The sequence below is a fragment of the Pectinophora gossypiella genome, chromosome 3, assembly GCF_024362695.1.
Source record: "Pectinophora gossypiella chromosome 3, ilPecGoss1.1, whole genome shotgun sequence".
Classification (NCBI taxonomy): Eukaryota; Metazoa; Arthropoda; class Insecta; order Lepidoptera; family Gelechiidae; genus Pectinophora; species Pectinophora gossypiella.
In genome coordinates, this window is record NC_065406.1 from 11,798,638 (window position 1) to 11,815,759 (window position 17,122).

A 17,122-nucleotide genomic window follows, 5' to 3' on the forward strand; every position below is an offset into this window, starting at 1 on the left:
ATAATTATTGGCACGTAGATTTTTTTTTTTTATAATTTTGGTCCAATTTTGGTCCATTTTGGTCTGTCAAACGCTGTCAATTGATTTTGACAGCTGTTCCAATTGATTTATTTACTTTATCATCTCTACGATTTTTTAAATAAAAGTACGAGAAAGTTTGGATATATCATAAAAAATTATAGTAGTTTTGTTCAAGTATTATGGCTCCACCACCAGTAGTAACTGGTATATCTCCGAAGGAAGGTCCTCCGGGGACAAGAGTTACCATCCGCGGAGAGTTTTTGGGTGCTAGTGCTACAGACTTAATCGGTATGTTATAATCCATCTCTTTTCCCAGACATTAAACATCTTTTATCTGATGCTCTACATGTTGTAGAGACAAGACATGTAAAGACATGTAAAGCTTAAAAAAATAACAATCATTTTTGTAGCCAGTGTAAAGTTCGTAAGATGTGGGCGTACATTCACAACTTTTTTTATCAGGTCTGAAGATATGTGGCTGCGACTGTTTGTTGTCGGCCGAGTGGAAGAGCAAGAACAAGATTGTGGCCCGTTCGGGACCCTGCAAGGGCCGCGGAGACATTATCGTTACTACCAGATCAGGTGGAGAAGGAACCTCTACTGTCCAGTTTAGAGGTACTGAGAACATCCAATAGTTACTATTTTATTTATTAATTTAAATAGGTATACTCAACAGTATACATATCGTAATACTATAAAATACAATCCCAAGGTAACATTTACAACACTTACAATAAGCACTACTCTTCAATATTGTTTTTATTCACTAATCAATCTTACTAAATCAGTGAAATATTTCATAAATGTACAAATATGTATTATATTCCATTATCAAATTAAAATGTACATGTAGTTTAAACATATCTAAATCTTAGTTATTTGTAAACATTTTCAGGTTACCATGAGTCAATAGGGCCAGTGAAGGAGAGTGCAGTGTGGGTGGAAGAGGCAGCCCCTCCATCAGTGCCATGGGGCAGACGACCTATGTCTCCTACTGCCTACACACCTCCAGATCCCTTAGGGCTGTCTACTGAGGGGGATGACTGCAAGTTTCCTGAAGAAGAACTCAATGAGCTTTTCCCCGATGGGTGAGTATGAACCCATAGATTTCAACATACAGCAGTTCAGACTAAAATCATCAACAGGAATTAATTGTAAAATATCTGGGCTTTTTTGATGTACTTTTAAAGCACCCACTTATTTAAAGGAATATTAGTTACAGGTCATCTCACACCTATGAATGAGGTGTTTCTTGAAAAAGTTTTATAATTGTAATTGTATGTAATGAATTTACTAAATCAACTTGGATGTTTGTAAAGTCTTTGAACTTGTCCCAGTGCTAGAATAACTAATAAATCCAGCTTATTTACTTCCATTTTTAACTGCGTATGTAAAAAAGTGGTGGGCGGAAGGCAAGAGGGAAACCACTGCCCTATTTTTCCCTAAAAAAGTAGCGTGGAAAATGCTGCACCGACAAGAGCGTGGCTCTTAAATTGATGATGATGTAAAAAAGTATATGAGCATTTTATAAAAAAATACTTGTATTGTTTTCCAGCTCTGGCAAGTTGTCTGATGACAACTTCCAGCCGGGCTGGTATCTACTGGAGCATCACAGCAACACCTCATTTGAAGACCTTAGAGCTGGAATGGTGTTCTTACAGAGAAAGGTTTGGAAATAATGCAATTGTTTTTTTTTTATTATCATGTATCTACAACCTGTAAAAATCTATTTGAATATTTTTATTCTGATTTTCTGGTCTTATGGAGAGTACTCTTTGTGAACTTGACTTTGGTTGTATTTATATTATATAGAATTTGCACTTTGTAAAATACATAGCAAACACATTTTATCTTTTTGAGCCTTGTTAATTTGTATTTAAGGTGGAGAGTCAGAAAGAAGGGCAGTTGAGCTTCCTGAAAGCCAACACGGGCGCTGTGATGGACCAGCTGGACCGACTTGTACTCCTCAAGAACATGTTTGAAGAGGACCAGAGGAAAAATGGCAAGGAGCCGCTACCTAGCCTGCAGGCTGCCATAGAAGGTATGTAGTATGGTGATGTGAGGTTTGTAATGTTACCACATTACACATCCAAGTTTTTTATGGTTGATTCCTGGAAGAAATTGCGAAATGCTTTAAAAATATTTGTATTTTATTTTCTGTTTGTATGCAATAAAGTATATTTGATTTGATTAATCAAAGGACATACGATCCCGACGACTCGATTACTCTAGCCATAGAGGCAGCCAATCAGCTCGCGACACCAAACACTTCAGGACTCGGATACCGAGCCCGCCGGCGTGGTCGACGATTTCCCACAATCAGCGCTTATCGCTATCGACCCACTAGGGTCGATTAATTCTTTCAATTATTTTCTCTCCCAGACGACGCCCTGAACAGAGGTTCGCGCCCAACTGGGCACAAAAAAAAGATTTGACCCATGCATTAATATTATTTCATATCTTCTAAATAAACCTTATAATAACTTTTTTTAAATAGCTTATTTCCACTTATATCTAAAGGGCTAATCCCACAGTAAGATTCATAAGAAATATTTATTTATTTAGGTCTTTGTTTTTTGAAACATCACTAACCTTAGCTACTGTCACATTAATAATTTTCACGTTTGAAAGGTCTCTCTGAGTATCTCTCTCTGTGCATTAAAAGTGTTGTAAAAGTTGTATTAAAATATGGTTATTTACTATAGTTTACTATTTACTATAGTACCTAATATAATATAGTCTACCTAATAGTTCTTAACCAAAAATATTTCACCTTCCAGAATCAATTACATTAGCCGACTCGCTATTCTCTGAGATCCTGTCTCGTAAGGAGAACGCAGACAAGACTCGTGAGGCGCTGTCCCTCCTCACGCGACACAAGTTCCTCTTCCAACTGCCCGCGTCTATCGACAAGAACATCCGCAAGAAGGAGTATGACTTGGTGGTCAATGATTACACCAGAGTCAAGAATCTCTTTGGGAATACTGATGTCAAGGTAATACCATAATATCCTGCATTTATTACTGTTGATTATTGGGAGATTGTCGGTTTTTTTTGTGTGGTGTTTAAATAGATTTTAAAATACGGTATTCGGTAACGGTGCAGCAACATTTAAGTAACAGAACTTAAATGTTGCTGCCTGTTGTCCTTATTTCTGTATCTTGTATCCACTATGCTCAATAAAGTATTTTATCTATCTATCGAAAAGTTTTAGAATATCTGCTGTATTGTATAGTTGTACATTTGCCATAAAGTGTTTTTGTATGTTATCTTAACTTTCTATGAAATATCTTGTTACATAGACAAATTTTTGAGTCTATTTTAGCGGTTGATTACTAAAAGTGAGTTAGGGTAGTTTATACGATTATTAGTGGAATTCGACAGCCTCCGTGGTCTAGTGGTTAGAGCGTTAGGCTCACGATCTGGAGGTCCGGGTTCGATTCCCGATGGGGACATTGTCGAAATCACTTTGTGAGACTGTCCTTTGTTTGGTAAGGACTTTTCAGGCTTGAATCACCTGATTGTCCGAAAAAGTAAGATGATTCCGTGCTTCGGAGGGCACGTTAAGCCGTTGGTCCCGGCTATTAGCCGTAAAAACACCTCCACCAACCCGCAGTGGAGCAGCGTGGTGGAGTATGCTCCATACCCCCTCCGGTTGATTGAGGGGAGGCCTGTGCCCAGCAGTGGGACGTATATAGGCAGTTTATTAGTGGAATTCGCTAGTTTCCAACTTTTTACTAATCTAAATAAGGAATTTGTATAAAAAGCACACTGTGACATCATACGTAGAAAAACGTGATAAAATGTCGGACTTATTTATTATTTAGAAAATGTTTTTTGTTAGTTTTAGATCTGTCTTTATTTAGTAATCAGAATTTCATAAGTTATCTGGATCCTAGTACACGACTCAGTTGCGTGGTCTGTCTGTCCCTACGGGAAATAGGCGTGATTATGTATCTACGTGTGTGTATTAGTTGGATGTAATCTGTCAATTTAATACGGTTTACGGTTTAAGAAATTTATTTCTCCAAAAGAATACAATTCACTTAACTAGAGAAATACAATATACCTTAAATTAAAATTATGTTAGTGAGTAACGGATGGACGCGTAAATGCCATTAGTGGTAAATAATTATTAAGTTTACAATAACTTAGAAAATCACTATGAGACCAGCAATTAATGTTGTTCAAATTCAAATATCTGACCGTACTACTTTTCTTTTCTCTTGTTTAAGAAGACCGTACTACTGTAGTAGTGACAAAAAATGAATTTTTGTTATTTTTTGTTACAGTTATTTCAGAAGATATTAGCCGAGATTGACAAGAAGATAGAAGACTTGAAGGAGAAGCTGCACACTCGGATGAAGACCATGCCCATCAATGTGCAGGAGCAGACCAAATACATTAGGTAACGTTACGAAACAGCATATTATACCGTCAAATCAAATCAAATATACTTTATTGCACAGAACTAAATTTCAACAATCAGACATAGCATAACACATGAATACAGTACAATTTGGGCGTCCTGGCTGTTTACGCGCTTCTTCCTCATCATCAATCTTGTTACTTATTTTTTAGTAGTTACTCACCACATAGATTATTTTAGTTTGATATCTCACTTTTGTGCCGTCCTTCACTTACGATAAGTGCAAGGAAAAGATAGAGGTAGTTTTAGAACTTTAAAACTAAAATAAAGTTAAGTTTGTCTGACAAATCAGTACCACTGTGTTCCACTTTAGAGCAAAGGCATTGAATAAAAAATACATAATACTGTGCATATAATGGTAACTGTCCGCGCCGCACCAATACGTATCGAGCGGCGAGCTAGGCATACTCTTTCTTAAAAGTGTTAATGGCTGTAAGCCGCTAAGGAGTAAGGAGGATGGTGTGTGAACTGTCGCAGTTACGCTTACGCGGTCAAGCAGCACACGGCAAGAATGACCCAAGAATGACTTTTGTATGGATTGTCCGGGATGTGGCAAAGAAAGAAGGCTCTTCTAAGAAAGAGGGCGTTTTGCTAGTCCTTTCGAAGGTCATCTAGACTGTCTGTGTACCTTCTGAGCTTGTCTTTGCATTTCGTACATCTAAAACGGCTCATCCACGTTACAGACTGTTGGTGAGCCTCAACTGGGAGGGCGACGCGGCGTGGACAGCGATCACGAGCCGCAAGGACTACCTGCTCGGCTTGTTAGACAAGGTCAAGGACCATTTCAAGCAGAAGGAGGACCAGGAAAATGCTGATAAGGGTAAGTGGGAACTAACACTAACTGCGTAGTTTCCTAGGTCAAAGATAAATTATGAAATTCTGATTGCTAAATAAAGACAGATCTAAAGGTTACAAAAACATTTATATATTTTTTTCATTTTACTTATTTATGAATTTTAATAAAGAAAAATCGTTTTTCTATGACATCACACATTGCTCTTTCATACAAATGCCATAGTAATTTCGTGTTTTGACGTTTAGTAAAAAGTAATTTGATTTGACTAGTTGAAAACTACCCTATTACAAATCACAAATTAACAGGTATATATTTTCGCACGATGCGAAAAATGCGAGCTCTGGTACTTTAGGCGCACCCCGGACACTTCATACAAAACACCTCCTTTTACTCAGACACTACACATTGACGTTATCGTACACGCGCATCTGTGTGTGTGACATCTGACTAAAGATTGAAGACTAAAGTAAGATTGAGGGGGGGGGTGTGAGGGGTGAGGTAAACCTAGCTCGGCCGCTGGTGAGGAGCGGAGAGTTGCCGTTTTGTACTTAGTATTATTCGTTATTGCATGGTTCAGGCAAGCGCAAGTCGAAGGCGGAGGCGGAGGGCGCGGGCGCGGGCGGGTGGAGCGGCACGCGCGCGGCGTGGTGCGGCGCGGCGTGCGCGGCGCTGGCCAGCGAGCTGGCGGCGCTGTGGCCGCTGGCGCGCCGCTACTGCGCCGGGGACCTGGCCGGCGCGCCCAACGCGCCCGGCAGGCACGCCGATCTCAAGGTATGCAGCCGCAGCTCGCAACAAAAATCTATTTTTACTTCAACAAAGTAATATACATTTGTTGTATAAATCATTAAAATATACATGTCCCCGATGTCGGTGTCGCCGATTAAATCACCGACGACGGAGTACATTTTGTACTGAGTGATTTATCTGATACATAGTACTATTAAGTCATTTGTGGTCCAACATCGAAACAATACTAATTTGTTTCCGTTGTACCGTTTGGCAGGAGATGATAATAAAGGCGGTGTCGCTGTTCGCGGAGCACATGCGCGCCTGCCTGATGGGAGGCAGCGGCGGCGCGGCCCCCGGCGCCGTGGACGCGCGGCTGGTGGCTAACTTGCGGCATTTGCGGGAGGCCTACGACTCGCTGCTCAAGCTTGATCTGCCTTCACAGGTCAGATTTGTGTTCATCTTCATCATATCGATCGTCATTCTTAAAGATTCACGCATGCTACACGTACCAGAGTAAGCAGGTCGTTATCCCGCATTAAAGAGTAGAAGAGTAGTAGTAGAGTAGTATGTTCTTTATGTATATGTGTTTATGTTCGGTTATAGAACGGGAATTCTTTGCCCCGCATCAATTCGTATCCGGCGCAGATCTCACCTCCTCTGAGTCTTACTTTAATTATTGTAATAATTAAAATAATTAATATTAATATTTTTTTAATTATTTGTGTTCTGTACCATCATGGTAAATCCTTTCAATACGCTTAGCGTTTCTACAATATCTATGTCCATAATATTTGAGCATAGTCTCCCTAACGCAGTTGATTTATAATAATGATTTGTTACTTAATTCGTTTTTAATATTATTTTTAATGTATATTTAGGTTAAGGTTTTATTGTAGGGGTCCTTGTAGCCTAAAATTAATCATCATTTCAAATACTGGGCGGGTACTATATAAATCTACCATCGACTCGAAAAGAAGATAATTATCATTATAATACCATGTCTGTCATAAGACCGATTACCTTTACCTTTATTGTTGGAATGTGCCCGGAATTTAGACGTGAGAAGAAGGTTTTTATCGCTCTCATGGGGTGATTTCCCTTGGCAACGGAGAAGTCAATTGCTGGTTGGCAGAGCCACTATCATGTAAGGCTTTTAGTTTATATTATCTGGTTGACTAATCCTTTGCCTAAGGGATAGGTACACGAAAGCACCTATGAGGCTGGCATGATCAGGGTGTTCAAAGCCTCGTTAAAAATTAGAAAAAATAGAAACATAAAGAGCTTGATACATCACTCGATAAATGTATCTTGGTGTGAATATTCCTCTATGCTAGAACAGATTCAACTTACGATTCCAGCCGCTGAGTATAGTGGAGCAGGTGATATTCGAGTACCGCGTGCACGGCATGTCGGTGTTCCTGGCGCGGGCGCTGCGCCGCGTCAAGGCGCTGCCGGAGCACGAGGACTGGAAGATCGAGGAGTTCTCCGACTACGGCGCCATCACCTGCCTCGTGAGTTGACATTTAACATTTATTTATTTATTTATATAGTTTTTTATTTATAGTTTTTTTTCTGTGCCCAGCAGTGGGACGTATATAGGCTGTTTATGTTATGTATGTCATACTCTTTTATCAGATATAGAAGTTACATTTTAAAATTTTTCCTTAATCTACGATCTACAATAACCAATCTGTGTGCCTTCGGGCAAAGGCCTCCCCCATTTATCTCCATTTTTTTTGTTATCCACGAATCTGGTCCAGGTCTTAGTGTTTCCAACCTTTGATATTATTTCGTCGGCCCACCTTTTAAATCCTTTGTTCTCACTAGTTCGTGTTTATCTTACATATATTATTATCAGTCACTGACTACATAACTTGACGACTATGTCACACTTAGGGTAGTCCGAGGCACATCCATCGCAAGATGAACTAAATACCCACATCTTACCCAGCTTTCAGTTTGATCAATGTGATCGTCGTGTATAATGGTCGAGCCAACCGTGTTAATGTAAACTGCACTTAAGATAAATTGATTACTCATTGGTACCGTTACCCGTTGGTAAGTTCGGTACCGGTGCGCTCCGGTTTGAGAAGCAAGCCGGTGTACCACAGAGATCCTATTATATTTCTAAATAGAATAGAATAGAAATAGTTTATTAGAAAAGGACGCCACACACAAACACAAGACAATAACATTATTTAAAATGTTCACAAAACAATTACATAAAATCAAAGCGGATGTTCGTCGAAATGATCATAACGTGGTGGTGGACGTCCTGAGATAAAAGCCTCAGCACAAGTCGCGGCGGGCGGGAACCACGACGCTGGTATTATGTGGACCCTAGTGGGTGAGGCACGAACACCGAAAATGAAGTAAAATCATATGAAATGTTGTGTAAATGTTCCAGCCGCGCCTGCTGGACACGTACCTGAGCGAGGCGCTGTCGTCCACCCACAAGTGCGTGGTGTGGGGCGGGCGGCGCGAGGGCGCGCTGCTGGCGCCGGGCGGCGCGCCGGCCGCCGCGCTGCAGCGCCACGTGCAGCACGCGCTGCTGGCCTACGCCGCCGCGCTCAGGGGGCTCGCGCTCACGCACAGCGACGACGTACGTACCACCCTTCTGGAACTACTATAGCCTGTTTAACAACCTAGGCAAACGTGCTTATTTAGAAAGAAACATTGTTTTTTCTTGAATGGCTTCGCCTTCGCATTTAGCCAATCACCAAAGTTAGAGAAACATGGATATAAAATTAACGGAAATGACACGGAAAAAGATTAGTTTTGGGATGATATAATAATAAATAAACTTAATTACATATTTAAGGAGCGGTTGATTTTTTATTGAAAAACTGACAGACATTTAAATAACAATAGAACGTAATAAAATTGACATGTATAAAAAAAAAAACTTAATAAGACCAAGGAGGCCGTCGTTAACACTCCCCACCCTAGTGCGCTAGCACTCATTTGATACTTTTACGAAACGTCAAAACGAAAGTTTTCTTCGACGTTTGTATGGAAATACTGTCATGTGACGTCATCAATAAAAGCTGTCAAACGCCGTATTCATCTTACTTAATTCTTAAATAAAATTCGAAATTACTTCGAAAAGTAAAATGAGCTTGATTTTGGTCATCTTAGACTGCTTTCAATTTCTAGATTTGCATTTTATAATTTATCTTTGACCCAGTCAAATACCCAACTAGTTTCCTACTAGTCAAATCAGTTACTTTTTACTATTTAAGGTGATGTGTTTCAGTCAGCTAGGTAACGCTGCGTCAGTAGATGGCGTTACTTCTGCAGTTTTCGTATTTTTTTCCATTTATTCGTTTAGTGTTGAGTTCTGACCCAGTGAAATGTTAGGTGGCGAAATCTTACATACATTATCTTTAAGTTAAGCTACAATTTTGAAGTATTTACTGAAGATATCATATTGAAACATTGCATCAAAAGTTGGTGTCATTTCAATTTGTGTACAAACACGAAGCTGTCACACACACATGCGAACTAGGTTAGCTATTAAAAGAGATGCATAATTTGAAGTCTACTTCTAACTTCTAAATGGCGCATTTGGTAAAGCAGTAGCCGCCATTCTTAAGGTTCACGGTTCAAACCCAACTGCGTGTTTTAATTGTTTTTACTTTTTGTATTTTTTTTTTACAATTGAATTTGGCGAACCCGTCTATTTGTTACGGAATTTTCAAAAAGTATCACTTTTACCAATAATATTATAATTAAGTATACAATGGTGCTAATTCCTGTAAATAGCATCTAATTTTATTTTAAGTTATATCTGTCATTTTCTTATCCGCCGAAAAGGAAAGGGACGGGTAATTGACAAGCATAAAATTTATGGAACACACGTCAATTTTAAGTACAAATCTAAACCAACCGTCTAAAAATTTTACATCAGTCAATAACCCGACACATTCATTTACTCATTCTTCCTAAAATTAAGAACTGTGAATCATCCGTCCCTTTCCTTTTCGACGGATATGAAAATGACGGATATAACTTAAAATAAAATTAGGCGGTGTCTGCAGGAATCGGGGCCAATAATTTACTTTGCACTAAAGTACCTTCCGTAATTTCCGTATTTTTTATTTTGTAAAATTCTAACAGGCATTAATCGCATCAGTGAACATGCGGCTAACTAAAAAACTACTGAACGGATTTTCATACGGTTTTCACCAATGAGTAAAGTGATTCATGGGCGTGCTTTAGGGTTTATAATTTATACAAGTATTTTTTTTGTATAAAATGGTTCAAAAATGATGATGAATGTCAAACATAATTATCGTTACAAATATAGCCGACTTGGAGCTTTCGGCGAAAACGCTGCCTGAGCCCATTGATATATAACAAAACAACGTATGGTTGAATTGTTCCTTTTTTGTAGGTATACCGAAAAGTCCACAATATGTCATAATAATTATATTGTGTATAAAGAATTGTGTATATGTATTGTATGATTTTACAAATAACGATCACAGTACAGTAATAATAAGGTAGATTTTTCCTAAATTGCGTAGGTTCAAACTTTGTCGCATCGCGTTTGAAAGATGTAATAGCGCTTCAGGACGTCCCGCAAGCACGGCGCTGATGTCGCAGTATCCGCATATAATTATTATGACTTGTCATTTAGTTCCAATAAAATCCGCGGGACTTCATACGTATGTCAGTGACAGCTGGTGATAGCATGCGGGACACTTAGCACCTAATCGAATTCTATGTTGTTTTCGCGCCCAGTCCAGACGACTCACAGCGCATTTCTGGACATATACACTTCTCATCAAAAAAATCGAAACACTTCCGTTTTCATTGTTTCTGTCCGAATTTAACACAAAAAAGAATTCATACGATGAAAAAAAAATACATAAATATATAGCTGGCAGTTTGGCCATTACAGTAATAAGCGAAAATTCTAAATTCAAAATTAGAATTTCATTTGTTTATCTTATAAACGAAATGAATCACTGTTTTGAGACAAATGTGTGTTTAGGGTTGGAGTACATTTAGCGTTTAAAAACTAAAAATTGGCGCCTATCCTTAAACTTTTTGTTTTTTATTTCAATACTGTGACTTTGGGACGTCTGAAAAAAGGTTTTTTTTCTAAAACGTATGGATACTTCGCCCACAGAAGCCGCCCAAGTTGTGGCATTGCTGGATTCTGGCCTTAGTCAGCGTGTTGTGGCTGCAAGACTGCATCTAAGCCTGTCATCTGTTCATAGAGTCTATAAACGTTATCGGGAGACTGGTTTGTTCACGCGCCGTTCAGGATCTGGCAGGAATCGGGTCACTTCTGAGCGAGATGATCGATTTATTGTAACAACTTCTTTAAGAAATCGACGCCTTAACGCTTTTCAACTGCAGCAGCGGCTTCGTGTTGTACGAAGGGTGGCTGTAAGTGACTCTACAATTAGAAGAAGGTTGAAGGATCGTGGACTGGTACCGCATAAGCCAGCAAATGGGCCGAAATTAACTGCAGACCATCGAAGAGCGCGCCTTAACTTTGCACATGAGCACCTAAATTGGTCATACCTACAGAACCGCCACCATAGCTGACCTTTTCTTCAATGCAGCATTGTGCATAGCGTTCTCCGTCTCTTCTGTAGACCTTGTTCCTTCCGTCGTTACCATACAGCATAATTTTACACTCATCAGAAAAGAGAACTTTGCTCCACTGTAGGTATGACCAATTTAGGTGCTCACGTGCAAAGTTAAGGCGCGCTCTTCGATGGTCTGCAGTTAATTTCGGCCCATTTGCTGGCTTATGCGGTACCAGTCCACGATCCTTCAACCTTCTTCTAATTGTAGAGTCACTTACAGCCACCCTTCGTACAACACGAAGCCGCTGCTGCAGTTGAAAAGCGTTAAGGCGTCGATTTCTTAAAGAAGTTGTTACAATAAATCGATCTTCTCGCTCAGAAGTGACCCGATTCCTGCCAGATCCTGAACGGCGCGTGAACAAACCAGTCTCCCGATAACGTTTATAGACTCTATGAACAGATGACAGGCTTAGATGCAGTCTTGCAGCCACAACACGCTGACTAAGGCCAGAATCCAGCAATGCCACAACTTGGGCGGCTTCTGTGGGCGAAGTATCCATACGTTTTAGAAAAAAAACCTTTTTTCAGACGTCCCAAAGTCACAGTATTGAAATAAAAAACAAAAAGTTTAAGGATAGGCGCCAATTTTTAGTTTTTAAACGCTAAATGTACTCCAACCCTAAACACACATTTGTCTCAAAACAGTGATCCATTTCGTTTATAAGATAAACAAATGAAATTCTAATTTTGAATTTAGAATTTTCGCTTATTACTGTAATGGCCAAACTGCCAGCTATACATTTATGTATTTTTTTTTCATCGTATGAATTCTTTGTTGTGTTAAATTCGGACAGAAACAATGAAAACGGAAGTGTTTCGATTTTTTTGATGAGAAGTGTATTTACGCGTGGTGTTTATTGTTAGGTTAGTTAGTTCAGGTTAGGACGTCTTTTTATAACGAGGACGTTAAAAAAAGACGAGGCTGGGACGTATTGAAGTAGTATTTCCATTATATACGCGGCCTGAAATGGGCTGTTTCGGGGACCTGAACTGGTTGCTGTCGAACTTATTATCACGTTTTCTTGATTAAAATTCATAAATAAGTCAAATAGAAAAAAGAAAAAAGATTTTATTTAGTTTTAGATCTGTCATGATGTCTGTGATGTTTGTTTTTTTTTTTTTTTTTTTTTTTTTGGTTTTACCCGAAGGGTAAGGCAAAGGGAACTATGCCCATACAGCCATGTCTTACGTATTTTTTTTTCTTGATGATTAATGAAATGATGAAAGGTGATGAATGATGATGATGAAACCTAAGCCCCCACCCTCGGAGTAGACTCCTACTCCGAACCCCAAACGAATTAACTCAAAAGTCCGCATAAACTTTTGAGCTATGAAGCGGCTTCCCAGCACGAAGCGAAAATAGGCAGATACACTTTGTTCATTGAATACTCCAATATAATAACACTCGCGAATGTCTTCTGACTAACTTAATGCGATCATTAACCACAAAACACCACTTCGTATTAATTATTTAGATTACCCAATGAAGAAAGCAACTGTCCCGTTCCCGTTTCCCGCCGAAAAAATATGTTTGTTTATTATACATAAGAATTTCAAAATTTATCTTATTTTTTTTCCCAAAGGGCAAGGCAAAGGCAAACTATGCCCATACAGCCATGTCTTGTGTTTTTTTTTTCTTGATGATGATTAATGAAATGATGAAACCTAAGCCCCCACCCTCGGAGCAGACTCCTACTCCGAACCCCAAACGAAGTAAGCGGCTTGTTGGCGCAAAGCGAAAATAGATAGGTACACTTTGTTTATTGAATATTCCGATTTAATAATACTATCGGGAATGTTTTCCGACTAATGTGATCATTAACCACAAAACACCACTTCGTATTGATTATTTAGATTATTCAATGAAGAAAGCAACCTTCCCGTTCCCGGTCCCACCAAAAAGTCCGCGGTAAAGAGAATATAAATAAATCTGTATGTTGGATGGAAAAACAATTAATTATAAATGACTACTATTTAGGCCGGCAAATGCAACAACTTCTTTTTTGATTTGGTTTTCCCCGAAGGGTAAGGCAAAGGGAACTATGCCCATACAGCCATTTCATTTTATGTATTGATTTTTTATTATAATATATGTCCTCTTTTAAAACACGGTATTTACCCATTATTTAAAAATGTTTAAATAATATACGTTATTACAAAAATATTTTTCCAATATTCCTTTTCTCAGATTGTAGTATTTTTAGTTTTTTATTTATATTTATTCTCTTCATACAAAATCTCTTTATAAATTGTCACTGACATTCTATTACACTTGTCAAGTAGTCAAAGCCTTTAGAAAAAAAAAACTATCACGCACACAAACTAACATTGACACCTCTACACGCTCAGCAAATACACTGTAATCTGCACCACTACAAATGTAGAATTGATCAAAATTGAGGGTCTGAAATATGGTACTTCTCGTATTCGGACCCTAAATTTTTGTTAGTTTGCGAAAATATTACACCAAAATATTACTATTTATCGGTTTTATAACAATATTCCTCTATCCGTTTTCCTGTATCACTGCATCAACTTTTGTATGGAAAACGAATCACCTTAAACGTAAAACACGACAATACTATGGAATTTGTATGAAAATGTGATGAGATATCGGATTTATTATTACGTTTTTCTTGTTCAAAAATCATAAATAAGTTAAATAGACAAAATGAAATATTTTTCGTCAGTTTTAGATCTGTTTTTATTTGTAACCTAAATACCATGCACAGAAATAAATTTCGTTTCATTACATTCCAGACGGACTTCAGCAACACGAGCCTGTCGGTGGCGCTAGACCAGCGCCTGGAGGAGGCCCAGCCGGCGGAGGGCGCGCGCTCGTGGCAGCAGCGGCTGCTGATAGCCGGCGCCAACGCGCAGTACACGCGCCGCATTGGATTGCCGCGCATCGCTGACATGTTCGACAGGTATGCACCCATTTGGAAGGTTATCAAATAGACTGCACATCCATATCATGGAGTAATTAAATACGAATACTGAGGGGATGATTCAGCTCACGATGCTGAGTTAATTTCGAGTAGACGAGGAGATTTCCGTCGCAAAAGTAACTGAAGGAACAGAAATTTTAAAAAGACACTAACATTTTCATGAGTTTTGCGACGGAAAATTCCACATGATATTAACTCAGAATCACGGTCTGAATCATGCCTTTCAGTTTTCGGTATGGTGTCACTAACACCTGTACAAACTTGTATGGTGTGTAAGTGACATGGTAACGAGTACTGATTCAGCTCATAAATGTGAGTTAATATCAAGTGGAATTTTCCATTCCGACGATTTATGGCTCTGCCCCACCCGGTGGCGGGTAAGGGCGTGATTGTAAATATACTTCTAACATACCCAATAATTGAAAACTCAACAAAAAGTAATTGTCCTTTTTTACAGTTACGAATTTCCAAAACCGACGCAAGCGCTTCAAGCCGCCAGAGAGGCATTGAGTTCGCTCGAGACAACGATAGCGGAGACATATTTAGAGCACAAAGGGGACCCTCTGGTGGGCACGATTGAGCCCAGCATGTACATGGGCCGGCATAAGATTGACTCCGACGCGTTGGTCGACGATGCCAGACCGTATGTCTATGAGATCATCAATAATCTCATTGCGGTTCATGCTGAGGTTAGTGTACATTTATCTTATTTTTTTTAAACATTATTTTTAAATTATTTATATATCGAATCGAAATTTAAATATATATAATTTGTTATTATAATTTAATATTTTTGCTTGTATGACGAGTATGAATGAAGCTCAGCAGATTTGGTATGTGACCAACAACGAACATACAAAAAGCATATTTTATAAAAGATACTGCATCTAAACTCCTAGTACGAAGCTAGTTTTTATCCTCATTTAGTCCCTTAGAATAGTATATTGGTTACTCTATGCCGAAATATACTTTGCTTTATAAGTATATAACACAAATATTAGCAACAAAAAAAAAAAGTTAGTACTTCAAGAATTCCACTAGATGGCGCTGTACATAATTAGAACGCGGTATCGAAATTTGTTCGTGAAATAGTCACACGAACGCGAAACTGGAATTTTGTTAACTTTGCGCAGAGGCAATATCGTAACCGATGAGGTTAATCCGAGGTGCGATTATTGCTAGTTGAAAACTTTACCAATACCCCGCCGTGTGGACGTGAAATACCGTCCGCTATGGCAATTTTTGAAAAGCCGTCAAGGCTCGATAAACTTGAAATGTAAAACGTGCTCTTCTGAGCATATTTAACCGACTTCGCATAGGGATAGTTAGTATATTTTATTGTCAATGGTTGCAGCTGGCTTTAGCTTCCAAATTCCAAATACTTCGAATGACGTCATGAAGGTTACTGGCTAGATAGCGCTGGAGCGCTCTATAAACGTAAAAACCCTTACGCGCAACATAGACAATTAATTTTAGGTTACCTACACGTTACAATATCATTAGGTATTATTCTTATTGACATAACATCACGCCTTTTTTCCCGGAAGGGGTAGGCAGAGGTGTATCATACACCCACACTTCGCCACCTATGTTTAAGTCCCATGTAAAAGGGGCGAGCTCATTGCATAGATACTAAGTTTGTGTAAATACTAACATCTTATGGACAATCTTAGTCTGAAATAAAATATTTCGTTTTTTTTTTATTGCCGCTAACCGGGCACAAATCAAGGAAACCACGTGATATCAAATACCTATGGTCCAAACGTAAATTCAAACTGACAAAAGTCGATTTCAGTGGTTTAGAGAGTCCGATCCGGGATCCGAACCAGGGACATTACGATGTAAGTCATTGATAATTGGGTCGTGTACTAGATTTAAGATTTATCACGAAATTAAAGACAGACCTAAATCTAACGAAAACATTTTCTTTTTTCTACTTAATTTATTTATGAATTTTAATCAAGAAAAAATAAGTCGGACTTTTTATCACGTTCTTCTATGACGTCACAGTGTGCTTTTTCATCCAAATTCCATAGTAATGTCGTATTTTGACGTTTAGTAGAAAGTAACTGATTTGACTAGTGGGAAACTAACCTATTGTCGCCCCCCAGGTGGACAGCGTGTGCGGGCCGGCGTCGTCCCGCTACGTGCGCGACATCTGCGAGACGGTGTGCGAGGAGCTGGCGCGGCTGGCGGCGTGCGCGCCCGCGCCGGCCCGCGCGGCCGCCTTCCGCGCGCGCCTCGAGTACACGCTGCTGCGGCTCGCCTGCGCCGACCACCTCACGAGGAAGGCCGAGTTAGTCGCGCTTTATAATAATAACTATTTATTGGATACCGTAACATCACGCCTATCTCCCGTTGGGGTAGGCAGAGACAACGTAATTCCAATTACTACGATCCTGACACACCATTTTCGCTTCTTCCACTGTCACCAAAGACTTCATGCATGCTCGCCGGTTTAGAATACTCTTTACCTAGCCTATCTTTTAAACATCCTGGATCTGATCGCGGTGTGTACGTCTAGGCCTTTCTCTTTCGACCCTACCACTTACACCCGTATCATTAGGTAAGCGAACCCTGTGGAAAACGGGAT

The 17,122-nt window shown here is 39.3% G+C and overlaps 1 protein-coding gene and 1 non-coding gene across 2 annotated transcripts in view; both read left to right on the forward strand.

Annotated features, from left to right (window-relative positions):
• The window catches only part of LOC126382039 (exocyst complex component 2), an 18,175-nt gene continuing 1,053 nt past the window's right edge, over positions 1 to 17,122 (forward strand). The window contains exons 1-15 of the mRNA XM_050031726.1: positions 1 to 309; positions 484 to 636; positions 917 to 1,109; positions 1,577 to 1,688; positions 1,903 to 2,062; positions 2,802 to 3,016; positions 4,314 to 4,429; positions 5,134 to 5,270; positions 5,824 to 6,017; positions 6,250 to 6,417; positions 7,334 to 7,486; positions 8,383 to 8,577; positions 14,342 to 14,508; positions 14,987 to 15,218; positions 16,641 to 16,825. Coding sequence (XP_049887683.1) covers positions 201 to 309; positions 484 to 636; positions 917 to 1,109; positions 1,577 to 1,688; positions 1,903 to 2,062; positions 2,802 to 3,016; positions 4,314 to 4,429; positions 5,134 to 5,270; positions 5,824 to 6,017; positions 6,250 to 6,417; positions 7,334 to 7,486; positions 8,383 to 8,577; positions 14,342 to 14,508; positions 14,987 to 15,218; positions 16,641 to 16,825 — 2,489 coding nt within the window. The 5' untranslated portion in view covers positions 1 to 200. The remainder of the gene's footprint in view (positions 310 to 483; positions 637 to 916; positions 1,110 to 1,576; positions 1,689 to 1,902; positions 2,063 to 2,801; positions 3,017 to 4,313; positions 4,430 to 5,133; positions 5,271 to 5,823; positions 6,018 to 6,249; positions 6,418 to 7,333; positions 7,487 to 8,382; positions 8,578 to 14,341; positions 14,509 to 14,986; positions 15,219 to 16,640; positions 16,826 to 17,122) is intronic.
• Positions 15,651 to 15,789, forward strand: LOC126382313 (U4 spliceosomal RNA). The gene has a single exon (XR_007569053.1). It is a non-coding gene; the product is annotated as a U4 spliceosomal RNA (small nuclear RNA).